The 18906-nt window shown below is 44.7% G+C and overlaps 1 protein-coding gene across 3 annotated transcripts in view; it reads left to right on the top strand.

Annotated features, from left to right (window-relative positions):
- eif4g1b (eukaryotic translation initiation factor 4 gamma, 1b) overlaps positions 1-18906 on the top strand; it is a 33883-nt gene that overhangs the window by 13291 nt on the left and 1686 nt on the right. For all 3 annotated transcript variants that reach the window (XM_035533929.2, XM_081699678.1, XM_035533928.2), the window contains 23 exons: positions 1241-1380; positions 5566-5652; positions 5949-6033; positions 6280-7350; positions 7972-8054; positions 8946-9141; positions 9502-9635; positions 10217-10336; positions 10505-10885; positions 11233-11379; positions 11598-11834; positions 12534-12638; positions 13593-13877; positions 14177-14288; positions 14487-14586; positions 14877-15106; positions 16095-16216; positions 16617-16789; positions 17059-17184; positions 17635-17716; positions 17829-17927; positions 18041-18181; positions 18447-18528. In XM_035533929.2, coding sequence (XP_035389822.1) covers positions 1241-1380; positions 5566-5652; positions 5949-6033; positions 6280-7350; positions 7972-8054; positions 8946-9141; positions 9502-9635; positions 10217-10336; positions 10505-10885; positions 11233-11379; positions 11598-11834; positions 12534-12638; positions 13593-13877; positions 14177-14288; positions 14487-14586; positions 14877-15106; positions 16095-16216; positions 16617-16789; positions 17059-17184; positions 17635-17716; positions 17829-17927; positions 18041-18181; positions 18447-18528 — 4338 coding nt within the window. The remainder of the gene's footprint in view (positions 1-1240; positions 1381-5565; positions 5653-5948; positions 6034-6279; positions 7351-7971; positions 8055-8945; positions 9142-9501; positions 9636-10216; positions 10337-10504; positions 10886-11232; positions 11380-11597; positions 11835-12533; positions 12639-13592; positions 13878-14176; positions 14289-14486; positions 14587-14876; positions 15107-16094; positions 16217-16616; positions 16790-17058; positions 17185-17634; positions 17717-17828; positions 17928-18040; positions 18182-18446; positions 18529-18906) is intronic.

Raw genomic sequence — 18906 nt, 5'->3', positions numbered from 1 at the left:
CGCACGCACGCATGCACTCATACTCAGACACTTGCTGCCCTGCCTTCATACGGTCATGACACTCGTAGAACTAGCCAGTCTGCTGAGAGAGAGAGAGAGAGGGAGAGGGAGAGGGGGAGAGAGAGAGAGAGAGAAAATAACGTGGTCTCACTGTGGTATGTTGGAGGATTTTGAGAGAGGGAGAAGAGTGAAACGGAGTGGGTAAGAGGATTGTTAGAAAGGAGAGAGGGAAGATGGGGAACCGAGTGTCCAGCAGGAGTGCGGAGGGTACGTGTCAGCGTGAGTGAGCGATATTTGTGAGTGGGACTGTGACGTCTCGTCTACTTGTTCTCCTGTTACACACACACACACTCTCTCTCACACTCTCTCTCTCGCCTTCCCTCTCTTTCTCTGGTTTCTTTTTCATCCTGTCCGTCAGTACCTTCTCTCTCCTTTTTTTGCCTTTCCTGTGACTCATATCTCTTGTTTGCGTATGTGGAATTCCCTCTAAGAACTGCTTCCCCCTTTTCTGTCTCTGTCTGATGGTCTGTCCACTAACCCTCTCTTTCTCCTTCTCTCTCGCGCACTCCCCCTCTCTCTCACTCCCATGTTGGATTTTGACTATATTTAGTTGCTGGCCTCCCTAAACAACAATGCTGCCTTAGTAGCTCCAGTTTATATATGTGTAAAAGAGAAACATAGAGAATTAGAACAAAATGCAGGGTATTGAGGAGGTGAGATGTTGACTGAGAGGAGACCTTGAGAAGCTCTTAATAACAAGGTGATGTGAATATTTATTTGAATCCGAGCTCCCCTGAGCTTCTCTGCATATTAACGAATTGAATGAAATGGAAAGAGTATATTCAGTTACTAATATTTGAATATTTGTGATCTGCTTTTTGTTCCGTTACATCAAGTTACTTTACATTGTATTTGTGTTCACTTTCCGTATGTTTGCTACTGCATCGCCAGTCTTTAGCTGCAGTTAACATCTTTCTCAGTCATTACCATAACTTGCTGCATCCAAGATTCTATTGACATTTGCCAAGCTGTGAAGTTAGACTCTAAATCCACTATTGGTTTGGCCTTTCTGTTTGTCTGAATGTCTCTCTGTAGGTAGTTATTTATGTATGAAATTATGTCTATCTATCTGTCTGTAAGCCTTTATATGTTTATTAATAGTACCATCTGAAAGGAAATGGTATGTGTTGTCAGCTTGTGTGTGCTTGTGCTAATGTTCAGTTCTCCACATGTGTTGTAGCTGGAGCATACTACTCCACCCAACCCCAGTTCACACCACCTGTACCCACTGCACCTGTCATCATGAACCCGGCCCCCCAGCAACAGCAGGCTCCACCTTCACAGCAGCAAGTGGCCCCGACCAAACGGGAACGTAAACAGGTAACGGTCAATCACTGCCGCCCTTTGCTACGCTGTGAGACACTTCATGTAGAAGATGCCGATGTTATTCACATACTATTTCCTGTTCCTGTTCCTATCTGCATGGCAAGTTTAGTGCATTATGATTCTGCAGAATTTGTTGACTCTAGTAAGACTCTTGTGGAATATAATGTTCTATTGTTTGCCATTTTAGCTAAAGAAAACTAATCAGTCTTTGTCACACTAAATAATTTCACTAGGGCTTTTCCACCAAGGGCCTAATATCTACAGGCTTTTGGGATTTTTATTTTTTATCTATAGACAAGTAATTAGTATGCCATATTGGTTAAAGAATTGGAGTTATTTGTGAAAGAGATGGAACCTAGCAGACACTAGGGAGTCTTTATTTAATTGAGGGGCTAAACACTCTCTTAGCCTATTCTGATTTACCCTATTGTCACCAGAAGCCTAGAAAATAATTATACACTGGTGTAAATGAAATGCTGCAATAAATTCAAGTCTTTAGATGTGAACATGGCAGATTAAATAAAGATTTCCTTTTTCCAGCAAAAAGTCACAAGTCACAAAAAATATCGCTGTACATAATCTGAATCTGAGCAGAGAATTGCTGTGTTTCAAAAATATCCAAATACGCACTGAATTGACATTAGAACATTGTGATATCAAATTGGAACGTCTCTGCCGATTCCCACCCAAAACGAGCAGTGTTCTCATTACTGACTTGACTAGTTCTAGCAGAACAGTCGCACAGAAACACCAGCATGCTTAATCAGGCCTTCCTTCTACCCTCTCTTTGTTTGTGGGTTAGTCTGTGCCAATACGGAACAACCAGCACCATCACTGAACTAAAGCTTCCCAGTACTTAACAAAAGCTTCTCTCTCTCAAACAAGGTTAATGAAGAGGAGAAAGGGTGCAAATATTGTGCCTTTTGAGTGAGTTATAGTCCCACTAGCGGGTGCTAAGGCACCCTATAAGAATCAGTACTGTGTATGTGTGAGAGAGACATGCTGTGGTGTTGCACTGATTTCATTGTATGGGCTTGAATGCAAACATCCAGCATAGCATTGTGTATGTTGAACTTGGAACTAGTTTCAGCTGGGGCTGGGGAGTGGTATTACATACAAGCAACTAAGGTTTTGTTTATTGTGTTGATAGTGTTTGATTCCTGTGGCAGTTTTCTTTTCACTTCCACGCTAATTTAGCTTCTTAATCCTCTAGTTCGGTCACTGAAGGATGGGATGTCTGTGGTACTTCAGTCAATGTAGAATGGGCTTTTACAGCATAATCTCCTTTGTAGTTCTGATATTATTATAATCTTTATGGTAATAAATTGCACTGCTGATGTAATAAGTGCCCCAATAATACCCCCTGCCTTATGAATCACATTTAACAATAAAGCCAACCTCAATTGAAGCAGCAGTTTTTCCCTGCAGTAACTGACACTGCAAGATTTTTTAGGAAGTAGTGTTATGGGGTGTGGGGGTGGGAGGGATTTCTGCTATATCTGTTTTAAAAAATGGTTTGAGAGATTGTCTCAGTAACTATGGTTTAAGGTAGCCATTATTTCAAGGATCATAGGCTCGGTTCTACAAGAAAAGCATATTTTTGTTTGAAGCTGTGGATCCAGCTGCAAAGGTGTTTATTGTTTGTTTTATTTTAGTTTTTTGTTTGTTTGCTTGTCTTGTTTTTATTTTTTGTGAGTGGGTCTAGACAAGCTGTCCCAACATGCCCTCCATGTTGAAATCAAATGTATGCCACTGATCTGTGATTTAATATCTATGATGATTCTTACACCCTTGTCTTCTGTGGTATGTTAACATACTTTAACCTGTTCATTTTGGACAGTGATTTTTAAAGATGAATTCTGTGATCTCTACTGCTCTAGTCTTTTGACCACTGGTTTTGCTGATTTAGTTTGCAATTTCTGTGGTAAATCCAGGTTGTTAATCCTGATTTGTAATTTTACTTCTTAACAGTGATGTGTTTAATCCCTATAGGACTGCTATAGTTTGCTGGACACTGGTAGTGTGGGATAATTCTGTGTGTGCTTGTGTGATCTCTATGGCGGGACTGGCAGTGTAAATAGATGTGGAAAGACACAGCTGGTTGGGATTGCTGGGGTGCACTTTGACCTTCTGGCATGAACTCGTATTTCCCTCACTGCGCACGCGCGCACACAGGAAGGGCAAAAGAGGGAGGAAGAAGAGCACAAATCAAAGAGTTAGCAACAGGGTCTGTCAGTCTATTTCTAACTGACTGGCCATCTCTGTCTCTAACTGGCACTGGGTTGATAACATATATATATTGATCTTGTTTAGTGAGAATTTAAACATGAGTCAATATCCTATAGATTCTCTAAATTGGAACATAGTGTTTTTAGTTTATTCCTGTAAATGATGAATGTCAGTGTCTTTTCTGATGTGTTTAATTCCCCTTTTATTTTTCTCATTTCTTTCTATTGATAGGGTTAGATTACTTTTCTTATATAATAATAATACATTTATAAAATGTGACTGATTCATGTAATTTGAAAAAGACTTCAGAATTATAACAGCCAATATATTTAGTAGATTTAGTAGTGTAATTGTTATAGTGATGAGACCGTTTCTCAGGAAGATTCTGCCAAAAATGCATCAGCTCATTTGTCTCTGACTGGCTGTCTCTGAAATGTGCTGTTATCTGTGGATTAGACGTATGCTTAACATGCATATTGAGCTGTGTTCGAGTGTGTATTAAAGTAACCTACATACTTTTGGCTGTGTGTTTGTGTTAGTCAAATTGGTAGTGCACATTTATGAAGTTTGAATGTTAAAAAAACTTTGTGTATGTCATGGTTGGTGGTGGAGCAGCTATGATACTGTAATGCAATGGCATCTCTAGCTCTTTGGCTGTGCTGACCTGGGTTTTGCCCACTGATTGGTGTGTGAGGGGGGGGGGGGTAAAAGTGGGGGGTAAAGGACAAGTCAGCACAGTTCTGCTGCTCCACGTGGCTTTGCCCCCCACCCCTGTTCTGAAGGAGAATGCCCTCCCCTTATTCTCTCTCTCTCTCTCGCTCTCTCTCTCTCTCTCTCTCTCTCTCTCTCCATTCCCACCCCCCTTATCTCTGAGTTGTGGCAGGCTTCGTGGTACATCGCTATTTAGAAATACTCCATAAAGTACACAGATATTATTGACAAAGAGCTGAGAGTGGAGCTCCATTTTAGATATCATAGCCCTTCTGTGTGTGTGTGTGTGTGTGTGTGTGTGTGTGTGTGTGTGTGTGTGTGTGTGTGTGTGTGTGTGTGTGTGTGTGTGTGTGTGTGTGTGTGTGTGTGTGTGTGTGTGTCTCTCTCCCTCCCGACTCTGCTGGGTTAGTCTGTCTGCTTGCTGTTTGGTGGGCGGGTGCACATTCCAGTACACTCATTTCACAAGGCCTCTAGCATGCTCCCTCTCTCTTCCTCCCCCCTCCCTCTTTCTGTTTCCCCTCCTTCCCTCTCTCTCTCTTGTCCTCTAAGCTTTTTTCGTGCGTGTGTTCGTATGAGTGCTGGGAGGCCCAGTCCACCGTGTGAGTGTGCTGCCCAGCTGAGAGGAGCAGAACTGGGCCTGGCCCGAACTCCAGCCCCAGGACAGCCCGGGCCTACTGGCCTTTAGCTGGGCACCGTCGCGCGGGCAGGTAGGAAATCTCATTCCTCCTCTGCTGACGACGCACAACACTGTTTGTGCACCCATGCTGGCGCGCATGTGTGAGGGGAGAGGCCGTTGAGAGTGTGTAAACGTCATTGCATAAAACATTTTCACGGACTCTGGTTAGGTAAGATGGATGAACAGTGGGCATTTTTTTTAGCATTTGTTGCACGACAGAGTCAGCATTTTAAAAGTTTTGGGGTTTTTCATGGTTTTTAAGACGGTACTTGGCTTTTTTAGGTGAGACTGAGGAAGGTCTTGGTATGTATGTCTGCGTATGTGGGCACACGAGTGAAAGTCATATTTGTGGTATGTTTCATGTCTTGTCAGGGTATCAGAATATATGAATGCACAAACTCACTCTGTAACTTAAACCTTTCAAACTTTCTCTCTCTTCACACACTCTACTTTTGCACTTCTTCCTTCTTGTACACTCAATCTCTTGTTCTTTTTTTTTCTCCTGCCCCTCCCTCTCCCACTCCAATTAATTTGTGTGTATCACACACTCTTTCCATCCTTAGATAAGGATTCGAGACCCTAATCAGGGCGGGCGAGACATTACAGAGGAGATCATGTCCGGGGGACGCAGTGCCCCTACGCCTCCACAGGTAACACTTGAGCTCACCACATTTGCATCCCAACTGGTGGGTGACAGCTTTCTAATCTAAAGTAGAAACCTAATTCTAAACTGCTGCCCCACAAGGGTGCCATCTCACACACTCCTGCCTTCCGTTTGCTTTCTGGTTCACAGATTTGGCATTCGGGTTTTATTTAATTGTGGGGATATTTGTTTTGGCACACGCACCTATGCCTGTAGAGCACGCGCGCGCGCACACACACACACACACACACACACACACACACACACATAGCCTGACCTGACTCGGTTCCTCTTCATCCTCAGGTGCCACTGTCTTCATCAGAGATCGGAGTCACTGGCCAGTCTAATGGCGAGAATGCCACGCCACCTGCCATAGCAACCAGAATGGGTAAGTGGGCGGGTGTCATTCAAACCCTGAAACATGCCGCCTCATTTGGGAGTGATGGAAAGAGTCCAGCCACTGGAGAGATATTTGCCAGTTTTCTGTGAATGTTAACATCTGTCTGTTGTTTTTTTCTCTTTCTTCTGTCCTTTTACTTTTTACCCTTTCTTACTTTAGTGTTTCATGTTGCATTTTTAAAAACCTTCCGTGATCTCTCTCTCTCTCTCTCTCTCTCGCTCTCTCATTCTGTAGAAGACAGGGTGAAGCCAGTAGTGTCTCTAGAGTTTCCCATTCCCCCAGGAGAAAGCCCTATACCAGACACTCCGCCCACACCTCCCCCCACCAGTCCAATCAGTGACGCAGTTGACATCCCACCCCCCATCACTGTGACTGACCACATGATCCCTAGCACCATGGAGATGGTTGCTCCCCCTGCACAGCCTAAAGACATGATAAAACGGGACATGAAGTTGTTGCCAGTCACAATCCCCCAAAGCACTAACGGTTCTGTGTCTTCTAAAGAGATAGGGGAAGGGCCTGTAACAGTGAGCCTCCCAGTCTCCACCCCAAAGGCGGAGGCTGCGACGGAGTCTCCCATTGCACAGCCAGAGGAGCTGCAGCTGCTGAACGGTGTAACTGCGCCTGAACTGCGAGAGTGTGTGGTCCCTGAGCCCACCACCGACAGGGACATCAGCCCCATTGCTGAGCCTGATGTTACCAAGGAAGCACCCCCTGTTGTTGAGAAAAACTCTGCTAGGACTATCAAAGCCATTACACCACTTGGCAAAGAAACTCCTATTCAAGTTTTCAAGGAGATTCCGGTACCAGTTGTCAAAGAGTCTTATGTTCCAGGTGTAAAAGATATTCCCACTTTAGTAGTTAAGGAGACAAGTGTTCCACTTGTCAAGGAGAGTCCCAGTGCGTTAGCTAAGGAGATTGCCAGTCCTTTTCTAAAGGAAACTCCATCTGTAGTTGCCAAGGAAATCTCTGCATCAGTTGTAAAGGAGACCTCTACACCAGTTGCTAAGGAGACCCCAGCACCTGTTGTCAAGGAAACTCCTGATCTCAAAGAAACTCCTGTTGTAAAGGAGATGCCTCCTCCGGTTGCTAAGCAAACCAGTGAACCTGTTGTTAAAGCAACTCCTGCCCCTGTTGTCAAGGAGCTTTGTCCTGTTGCTAAGGAGTCCCCAGAACCAGTTGTCAATGAAAACCCTGCCCCCTCAGAGGCTTTGTCTGAGGCTTCTAAAACCATGCTTCCTCCCTCAGAAGAACGAGAGGATACACCACCTCCACAGACAACTGCCCCAGAGAGTACTATGCAAGGTATGTGTGTGTGTGTGTGTGTGTGTGGGCACGCATGTGTAATGTAGGTATGCTGTAGGTAAACCTTCTTTTAAGAAGCCACAGTTTTCGATTAGAGTTTTGCTGGTTTAGTCTAGCAAACTTTTAATCACTAGCTCTGAGGGCTAGCGGGTTACTACTTTGGGTGCCTCTTTAGAGTTCAGCCTACAAACAATGGTTGATGTATAGCAGACACAGACCCAGACCCAGTGGCGAGCATCTCTTAGCAGTGTTGCTGCCTTAATGGTAGTCACAGGGGCTCGTTAGACCCGAGGCTGCTGTCCTGCATCTCCAGGCCCACCCTTAAGCGCACATCAGCTGACAGTATGTCATCCTGTCCTGTGACCACACTGAGCAGTCACCTTGTTTGTTTGGTTGTTTTTTTTTTTGTTTTTTTTTTACCTATTTAAGTGATTGTCTAAGAGCTAAGAGTAAAATTGTGTGTGTGTATGTATGTGTATGTGTGTGTGTGTGTATGTATGTGTGTGTGTGTGTGTGTGTGTGTGTGTGTGTGTGCCTGCCTCTGGTTTCCATTGCCAACCATGTGGCATAATTGGTTTCAATAAGGTTAAGTGTGTGCCCTTTTTCCTCTGCTTTCTCCAGCTGTTTCTGTGCCAAAGAAGAAAAGGAAGATGAAGGATCTGAACAAGAAGGAGGCTGGCGATGTCCTCGATGCCTTTAAAGAGGTATGTGTGTTTGAACATTTGAAACGTGAGATCTGAAATTTGCAGACTGCAGATATTTTATACTGCTTAATTTTGTTTGGTTGGTTAGTGGGTTGGTTGGAGTGTGTAGTCACACTGCAGATAAAAATGACCCAAATGGTTTCTCCTTCCTGGTGTGACGTGGATTTGTTTTGCCATGAGGGTATAAACAGCAAAACTAAAGAAATGAATCTAAGAATCAAGGGCTTATAAAACAACTTGAATGGTAATATACTGTTATACAATTATGGAAAACCCATCCTTTTACCCAGCCAGCTTTGAATCCATCACATCTAGCTTGTACTGCCAAGCGTAATGTATTAGGTATGTGCATTCTTACCTTGTTCTCAGCAACACAGTTGTGGCAATGGCGATGACTTAAAGAAACTATTAGTTAAGCTACTACAAGTGTCAACAATGGCATATAAAAGTCCTGCTAACCAAAGTTCAACAAACAAGTTGGGAATGGAGCAGCGGTATTCCTGAGAGACACTCAAGGCAGGTTGTTTAAAGCAACAATGTCAATGTTCTTGAGCCAAGCCTTCTCTGAGGGATGGAGTGTCTTGCGTTTGTGCATGCGAGTCAGTTTAAGATGGGAATCTGTTAAAACTATAGTGTCGGATATGAGCCACATTATCACATTGAAAAGATCAAGCAAACCAGATTTCAGCAATACATTATAATTGAGTACTTGGTGTTGTAGTGTCAGTGGTCCCCCAGATGTGTAGAACTAAGATTTATTTTAGATGGTGAGTGTCACTTCCTTGCACTCTGTAACTGTCGATGCTTTTAGGGAGGAACCTTCGCCTGTGGACATCTGTGTAGGCATTGACTTTTTTCCATGGTTAAATGACCTCTTTCCCTCTAAACTAGCCATCGCTCCCACAGACAGAGGCCACACCCTCAGCAAAGGTGGATCGAGGGGAAAATGTCCTTGTGGCTCAGACTCCTGTAGAGGAAGTAGAAGAGACATGGGAGGAGAAAGAAGACAAACTTGATGCTGAAAACATCCAACCACAGAGCCCCACCCAAGCCACACCCACAGAGCAGAAATACCAATACAAAGAGGGTAGGAAGGGGGGGGGGGGTGAGAATGAATGAATGTTACCCTTGGTCATATGAGTACATTTTTTTTCTTTTTGTAATTTTGAAATGCATGTAAAGCAAAAATGTTTATCAAGACTATCCTCTTGCATAAATCACATTAACAGAGAGCTAGCTAGTGCTAGATAAAGCTGTCAGAGAGCGTATATCTTGGCCCATTTTTGTGCCATAAAAATTTACTTCATTAATCACATCATTGAACTAGATAATGGTGGCTGCTCTGGTGTGATTGACACCAAGCTAATAGGTTTATTTTATGTATGACTCATTGTTAGTATGTATTTGTATACCATGTGACTGAACCTGTCCTCCCTGATCACCACAGACCAATGGAAGCCTCTGAACCCAGAAGAGAAGAAGAAATATGACCGAGAGTTTCTGTTGGGGTTCCAGTTCATCAGTGCCAGCATGCACAAACCAGAGGGGCTGCCACATATTAGCGATGTGGTCCTGGATAAGGTAGACACACGCACACCAAACACACTAATTATTGAGTTCAGGTGTTTCAGCCACATTGTCATAGGTACCAGTGGTAAATTTTGGCCCTGCTGAGCTTCCCTGGTTAACTATAAGTAGTTGTATTGTAAACCGGAAGCCTCCTATGAGCAACAACAGATCAGTCACAAAGTGGTAGACTAGTCACACTCACAGAGCGTTCCCACCCAGTGCTGAATTCAGTAGTGGGTAAAGATCTGTTCTCTGGTGAATCATTCACTGCGGTGTTCCAAACTTGGTAACGTCAGCACAAGAACTGTATTCGGAGTTTCATGAAATGGGTTTCCATGGCTGAGCAGCTGCACAAGCCTAAGATCACTAAGTGCAATGCCAAGCGTGGGCTGGTGTGAAGTACACCACCACTGGAGCAGTGGAAACGTGTTCTCTGGAGTGGTGACTCTCGCTTCACAATCTGACAGTGTGATTTAATACCAAGATTTTGGGATGTCCAACTCGTATAGGTATGATGGTTAGGCGTCCACATACTTTTGTCCACGCAGTGGCCCTGCTCTGTTAAACCCTGTTGTCTGTGTCGCTCTGTCTAGGCCAATAAGACCCCACTGCGGCCGCTGGACCCAAGCAGACTGCCAGGGATGAACTGTGGGCCAGACTTCACACCCTCCTTCGCCAACCTGGGCAGGCAGCCCGTGGGAGGCCGTGGTCCGGTCAGTCTCTACTCATAGCATTTACTCTCAGTCCTGTCTGCTTTTCCATTTTTCTCTAAATTCCTTCCACCCACACACACTGGCTGTCTTTGTGTCAACTGGCTGTCAATTCCTTACTCTCCCACTCTTTCTCTTTCTCACTGTCCCTCCCTCCTTCCCTCCCTCTAGCCGGCAGGTATGGGTGGGCCAAGGCGCTCTGGCCAGGGTCCCCGCAAGGAACCTCGTAAGATCATTGCCAGCGTGTCCTTGAGTGATGACGTGCAGCTGAATCGTGCCGAGAAGGCGTGGCGTCCATCAGGTAAGCGGGGCTCCCGCTCTGACGAGGATGACCCCGAGGGGCTGAAGACCCAGGAGCTCCTGCGCAGGGTGCGCAGTGTCCTCAACAAGCTCACGCCGCAGATGTTCCAGCCGCTCATGAAGCAGGTGACTGAGCTGACCATCGACACGGAAGAGCGGCTGAAAGGAGTGATCGACCTCATCTTCGAGAAGGCCATCTCCGAGCCCAACTTCTCCGTTGCCTATGCCAACATGTGCCGTTGCCTAATGGCGGTGAGTGGCGAAGACAGTTGGTTCATACGTGTGTGTGTGTGTGTGTGTGTGTGTGTGTGTGTGTGTGTGTGTGTTGGGGGAGGGGGCTACACGTGTGGATACGTGAGGGTCTGTGTGGGGTGGTGGGAGTGTATGGAGTAGGTGTGTTGAGGTCAGTTGTGGATGTGTGTGAGTACTGTGGAGTGAGTGTGGGTGGATGTGTGTCTTGAATAATTGTGTAAAAGGAGCTGAATCCTGCCTATAAGTCTGCTCTCAATGTAGGTGGGCATTTGTGATTCTCTCTCTCTCTCTCTCTCTCTCTCTCTCTCTCTCTCTCTCTCTCTCTCTCTCTCTCTCTCTCTGCGTAGCTGAAAGTGCGTACCTGTGATAAACCAGGAGGGACAGTGAATTTCAGGAAGTTGCTGTTGAATCGGTGTCAGAAGGAATTTGAAAAGGACAAGGATGATGATGAGACTTTTGAGAAGAAGCAAAGAGAGCTGGATGCTTCCACTGTCGTACGACTGCCAACACACCTTACACACACTCCATAATGTCTTTAACCTCGTGTGTGTGTGTGTGTGTAGACTGCAAAATAGACCATCCTTATCCAGTCCTGAAATGTGCATTTAACATGGCACAGACATACCCCTCATCACTGTAATAGTCACTATAACTATAAGTCACTCCTCAGTGTCCATCCTCACTTCCTGTTTCCTGTCTCTGCCCCTTCAAGGAAGAGGAGAGGCAGAGGCTGAAAGAGGAGCTGGAGGAGGGCAAGGACAAGGCACGTCGCCGTTCCCTCGGCAACATTAAATTCATCGGCGAGCTGTTCAAGCTGAAGATGTTAACAGAGCCCATCATGCATGACTGCATCGTGAAGCTGCTGAAGAACCACGATGAGGAGAGCCTAGAGTGTCTGTGCCGCCTCCTCTCCACCATCGGCAAGGACCTGGACTTTGAGAAGGCCAAGGTAGCGCTCACAGCTGCTGAACAATACAGCTGCAAAAGTCACATTGTGTGGTCATATTTGGGGATTTTGACTTTTTATTTCCCCCTCATTTTGATATTAATCTACATAGTGATAATATGGTTACATTGTGGCAATTGTGATTATATGCTGTAATCATGTTGAATCCCAAAGTACAGTAAAGTACATTTCTCCAGAATTTTTCCTCTTTTCACATAAAATGTGTGCCATTGTATTCAACTCTACTTAAGTAACAAAGCAGGTTTTCTAGTTTGACAGCTTTCAAGTTTTGCTCCAACTTGACCATGCCCAGACCATTCTGAGCTTGACAACTTCACTATGCCCAGACTATTCTGCGCTAGGACTGATTTTATCATGGTTTTTGTTTTTGGTTTGGTTTTGTTTAATGCTATAGTATTGATTAATATTGTAGGATCATTTTTAAGGTGTGGTCTATGGAACTTAAAAAACAAACAAAAAAACAGATTGGTGAACTTTTTTATAGCATGGTTAAAGATTGCCCGACATTACTTTCTTTGACTAAAATAATTGTTTGCGAACTAGGCCGACCACCTGAGTGGTGGTGGTGGTGGTGTTGTTGTTTGTTTGTTTGTTTGTTTGTTTGTTTTTGTCAGAGGATTGTCAGAATGAATGGCTAATCCCCCATCCAAAATCTCCCCCCTTCTGTCCATCTCTCTCCAGCCACGAATGGATCAGTATTTTAACCAGATGGAGAAGATAATTAAGGAGAGAAAGACTTCGTCCAGAATCCGTTTCATGCTGCAGGATGTCCTCGACCTGCGACGGGTAATTAGCATGACCGTATATCCTTAAGGAAATGTTCTGACAAAGTTCAGACACCGTTGACAGAATGAGAAGGAATGTCTGTGACCTGCATGCTCTGCGTCAGAGTGCTGTGGCCAAATGTGCACGTTGAGCGAGGGTGTGCGGAGAGCCTTGTAGACTCCCCTGCACCCCTGGCCCAGGTGGGGTTAGCAGATGCCAACAGCAGCTCAGCTCTTTAATGCAAGGTGGCTCCTAAAGTGGAGTTGTGCTGAGCCGTTGGCTGATACAGATGTTCCGTTGGCTTTGGAAGCGTACCACGTGTCTGTGCTTTCTTCTTCCCTTCACTGGCTGTTTGTAGATTAAAACATTCTGCTCTCCTGATGAGTTCTGATGACAGCATGCCTAGCCACACATGCAAACAGAGCTTACTGGAAACACCAAACATCACATTTTTGTGAAATAATGTTGTAGTGTCTTATGCATGTGGGTGATGGTGGAGGAATAAGACTGGGTTAATGAGTTTTTGCAGTCCTAGTGTGTTTGCTTTATCATTGCCAAAGACCTTATCCTGTTTGGCTATTTCAGCTGTGTGTGAGTGAGTGTGCTTATGCTCGCCTCTCTCTCTCTCTCTCTCTCTGTGTGTGTGTGTGTGTGTGTGTGTGTGTGTGTGTGTGTGTGTGTGTGTTTACACCCCCCCCCCCCTTTACTGGAACAAGCCAAAGTTTCATTTCTGTGGAAGTGAGAGAGAGCGTGTTTTACTGCCTTGTGTGTGCAGAACTGCAGATTGGTATTAGCTTTGAATACCTACATCTCCCTTTGTGTGCCTGAAATCGTTTTACCCCAGTTACTCCTTTAAGATTTGTTTTGTTTGTTTTTGGTTTTTTGGCACTCTCATCGTTCTTTGGTCATGATTGCTTATTATTTGTTCTGTCCCCCACTTCCACTTTATCCTGTTCCTTTGTCCCTTTCTTTCAGAATATCTGGGTTCCTAGACGTGGTGATCAGGGTCCTAAAACAATTGATCAGATCCATAAGGATGCTGAGATGGAAGAACACAGAGAGCATATTAAAGTCCAGCAGCAGCTCCTCTCTAAGAAGGAGACACGCGGAGGTGGAGGAGGTGTGGGTTTGGGGCCCCGCACCGGCCCCCACACACCGGGCTCCCGCAGCAACCAGGCCCCTGATGAGGGTTGGAACACAGTCCCCATTTCCACCAAGACTCGACCCATCGACACCACTCGCCTGAGCAAGATCACCAAGGTACGATCAGTAGTTTAATAGTCAGAACCTGCCTTAAATAGATCATTACGGTACAATTACTAGTAATAATCAGAACTCACCCCAAATAGCTCACCAAAAGTAATGTGTGATCCAAACTAAGGTATGATCAGTAGTCTAATAATCAGTACTGTCCAAGATAGCAAGATCAATTTTGCTGAGCAACCTTTTAAGAGGCTTAACTAGTATATTTATTCCATGTGTTCAAATGCGCGTGTATTCCAATATGAATCCACCAGTAAATCTCAGTGGAAAGATCATGATGGCTTTTTGTTTTATAGCCAGGAGCATTAGACTTCAGCAACCAGCTTCTTGCCCCAGGGGGTAAAGGAACATGGGGCAGCTGGGGTAAAGGAAGCAGTGGTGGTTCTGGAGCCAAGCCCACTGACACTGGTGAGCTGCATGTGTGTCTGTGACTATGTTCTCTTTCTGTTTGTGCAAATGGCTGATGCGGGAACAGTCGTCTTCTTCACCTGCCAGTATTTTCATACATTTCTTAAATGTATTTTAAGTTGCCTTTGTTTTCATTGTTGAAAGAGGAATTTAAATGTGTTTTTATGTATTTGTGTTTGCACGCACGCTCTTCTCAAGACTCTGGCCGCACGAGCACCTTGAATCGTTTCTCTGCCCTTCAGCAGCCATCATCGTCCTCATCCTCCAACGTAGATGCAGACAGGAGAGTTCCTCAACGGTCTGTACCTTTATTTTATCTTTTCCCTTTGGACATTAGATTGCCGTTCTATGTTCACTCCTGCACTTCCAGTTCTTTCTTTATTATTGTCTCAAGAGCAAGAGGGAGAAACTCACTCAGCTGTTGACGGTGGGGGGGGGGGTAACTCTGTCAACTTTTTAAAGACCTGTATGTTCAATCTCAAGTATTTTAATATATTCTCTCTCTCTCTCTCTCTCTCTCTCTCTCTCTCTCTCTCTCTCTCTCTCGCATTCACTTACTCTGACAAACACACACTCGCAAATGAACAGGAGCAGCTCTAGCCGAGAGCGTGGTTTTGAGCGTGCGGACCGCGGCGGCAGTGAGCGTTCGGATCGTCGCGACGAACGCGCAGCTGACCGCATTCGCGCCACCGTGGGTAAGCGAAGCTTCAGCCGTGAGGCAGAAGAAAGGGGCTCCGCCGAAACAGTGCGCCGTGTGGCTAGCATGACGGACGAGCGCGAGCGTCCCATCCGCGACCGAGCGCCCAGCAAGGAGAACGGTGAGGAGAATCGACAATCATCAACTCGCGCACACCAGTACTGCTTGTAATGAGCAGTAGCTTCCAAGCACCACTCCACGTCGAGCTCATGACACACGCTAACACGTCCACCCGTAGCTCTTGCGCATTTCGCACCACAGGTTACAAGTGAAATGCGTAACTTGCTGGGAGGTGTAAACAACATAAATATGAAGGTGCAGAGGGGACCGTCATCAGGGTTCAGCAATAACGTTCCCCACTGGCCCACTGAGGCCTACTTTTTACTCAATTATGAAGTGCCTTTTAAAAAATAAATAAATATTGGTTGTCCAAGTTCAAGCAAACAAAAGCCTACATACAGAGTATATTTCTGACATTTCATGGTCAGCCTGTGGAAATACAGGTTTTTTTTGTTTGTTTTTGTTTTTTTTCTCACCTCAAAGTTGACAAGCTGCCATTTTGTATGGACCAGGTGATGACATGAAACAAAGGCCAGCGATAGCATACAAGGACTTTTTAATAGTGTAGTTAGCTAGCTGGCTAATAATTGTTAAAATACTCAAGGTTACTAATGGACATGCATTTAGAACACTTGATGTTTAGCAGTGAATATTTAGTTAGATAAATTAATTACTCTAATGTCTAATATTAGCCAGCTTAATACAAAACCTCCAAACCTGTGTCCCATGGCTTGTTATAGGAAGAACCACCAGTTACTGAGCTTGCATTTATAATGTCAGATATGTTTAATCATACAAAAATGTTATCCGTATTGTCTACTTTCATAGCTATCTTAGCATGAGCTTGTTGTGGTTTTCAGTAACTCTCAACTTAGGTGGCACCAAGTTCAAAAATACAATTAACAAAATGGCTCCATAGTGAATAGAGAAGTGTGTGATAGCGTTTGGGTGTAGAAAGAGTTTTGATGTGTGTGTGTGTGTGTGTGTGTGTGTGTGTGTGTGTGTGTGTGTGTGTGTGTGTGTGTGTGTGTGTGTGTGTGTGTGTATAGTGAGGAGAGAGTCTGCCACCATGCCCCCACCAGCCCCATCAAAACCTGCTTTGACTGCAGAGGAGCTTGAGAAGAAATCCACTGCCATTATTGAGGAGTACCTTCACATTAATGACCTGAAGGTGCGCGCGCGCACACACACACACACACACACAAACCTGACACTACAGTCCTCTTCATTTGTGCATGCATGTTTAAATCTTCATGTCTTTATATAATCTATCATATACATCATATGATGCATCTTTTATATTTATATAGTTCTTGCAGTCCATAGACATGTACAGTAAACATCCATAAGAAAGGAGCTGCATCTTCCTCACTTAGTTACTCCTTCAGTAGTGCCTCCAAATTTTGCTATGGTAGCTGTGCCTTTCAGGTAAAAGTCAACTTCAGTTGTGAAGAAAAATGAGCGTGACATGACACATTATTTTTCTAGTCGTACACTCAGATCCACTATCGATTTAACAGTCTGACTGAGATTGAGACATTGCATGTGCGCTGCGTCTTCCTGTCCTGCAGGAGGCACTGCAGTGTGTGAGCGAGCTGAACTGTGCCACCCTGTTGAGCGTACTGGTGCGCACGGGCATCGAGTCCACGCTGGAGCGCAGCAGCATCGCCAGGCAGCACATGGGCCTACTCCTAAGGCAGCTGGTTAAAGTGGGGACGCTGTCCACACCGCAGTTCTACAAAGGGTACGGCTGCCTGCTTCCACAGACGCAGCAAAGATTCTCATGCTCTCTTATGGGTTTCACTGTCTTAAGGATTTTAGGTGTAGTTTTACACGATTGTCTAAAATCAGTGTGATGTAAGTGAATTTTAAAGTCCAAATACACAAATTTCTGACAATGTTTGAAACCCAGCAAGGATCATTAGTTCTTAACGTTGGTTTGTGGCCCTCCTTTCTCCTTTGATCGTGTCTGTGTGTCTCCCTGCGCATATGTGTGTGCATGCCTGTGTGTAGGTTGTTGGAGGTTCTGGAGGTGGCTGAGGACATGGCCATTGATATTCCTCACATCTGGGTGTACCTGGCCGAGCTCATCACACCCATGCTGCATGAGGGGGGGATTCCCATGGGACCACTCTTTAGGTGAGCCTCACACACACCCACTACTGCTACGGCCAGGAATGACCCTTACCTTATTCAATTATCTTGGCACAAGTGAAACAGTATTTTGACTTTTGAAGAAAACAAATACAAGGTTACATATAAAGCTTAGTTGCCATAAAAAAAAACAAAAAAACATTTGAGTTGTGCAGTGTCTGTAATACATTCTGTGTAATGCTTTATGCTAAGCTTTTATAGTGGTTCTACTTAAAGAAAAAACATCACACTTATTTAGCACTATTGAAATCTAATGTTTAAGCATATCAATTGTTATGGATGTCCAGTTTGTTTTTAACAACTGTGTGTAAAACACTGCATAACTCTTTTCTTTTTAAATAACTTCAAATAATTCAGTTATAATTTATAATTCAATAAGTACTTCTTTGTATTAAGAGTTTTGCAACAACCCCAAATTTGACCTGTTACCTACAGGGAAATGTCTAAGCCGCTAGTACCAATCAGTAAAGCTGGAGATCTTCTGGCACACATCCTCAACCTGCTCTCCCAAGAAATGGTATGCCTGCATGTGTCTGTCTCACATTCGTGATCGTCAGAACAGTTGCATTTGTTTGCATGGTGTGTGTGCGTGAGCGGGAACACTGTTAAATCTGATTGACCCCCCCCAGAGCCATAAGAAGGTGGGAGTCATGTGGAGGGAGGCCGGTCTAAGCTGGAAGGACTTCCTAGCAGAGGATGAAGACCTCAATAAGTTTGTGACTGAAAAGGTTTGATCAGTAATTACTCATGAATCAGTCACTCTAATTTACCTGAAACTGCATGGACAACTAGCACTTGTTCCTTGAAATGTTGGTGATCGTGTGTGTGTGTGTGTGTGTAGGAAGTGGAGTATACTCTGGGTGAGGAGTGTGTGAAGACCAGTAGCAGTAGGAAAGCTGTCAGCCCAAATGAGCTTTCCAAACAGCTTGATCAACTGCTGGAAGACAAAGCAGACAACGAGCGTGTATCTGACTGGGTGGAGGTAGTGCAGTGTGTCTGTGCATATGTCTGCATGCCTCTCTCTATGTGGCTAAGGGACACATTAAGCCCAGTCCCCTTCAGAATGACCTCAATACTGCTTGTCAATTGAAATTGGAAGTCCAGAAAATTAGCCTTGATTGTTTCATGCTACTAGTGACAGTGGAACACACAGAGCCATTTGTTTAGTATCATTCACAGACTAGGTACATTCATTTCTGTAGCATTGATGAGCTTATGTTAACCTTTGACCTTTGTACCTTTGACAGGCGAACCTGGACGAATACCAAGCAGCATCCGACACCTTCGTAAGAGCACTGATGACCTCCATCTGCCAGGCAGCCATCATCTGTGAGTTGCTTTTGACTTTAAACCTGTGAAACAGACTATGGACTGCAGAATGCATAAATGATCAGTTAATTGTGTATGATGGAAGACTCCTGTGTTCATCCATGGGTCCTGTCTTCATAGTACCTGCATGCTTCCGTACCATACACCACTAACATTTCCAAACTCAAGACACGGTCTCCAGAAATGTCCTTATGCCTGCAATTAAGACTTTACGTGTGTGTGTGTGTGTGTGTGTGTGTGTGTGTGTGTGTGTGTGTGTGTGTGTGTGTGTGTAAAAGAAAAAGGGAGAGAGAGTGTGGGTGTCGGTGACTGCATGCCTGTGTGTGGGAGTGTCGAAAATATTTAACGTGTGTGTGTGTGTGTGTGTGTGTACACATG

This window comes from Electrophorus electricus, chromosome 17, assembly GCF_041902795.1.
Source record: "Electrophorus electricus isolate QZ-2024a chromosome 17, ASM4190279v1, whole genome shotgun sequence".
Taxonomy (NCBI): Eukaryota; Metazoa; Chordata; class Actinopteri; order Gymnotiformes; family Gymnotidae; genus Electrophorus; species Electrophorus electricus.
This window is presented reverse-complemented; position numbering and strand designations above follow the sequence as displayed.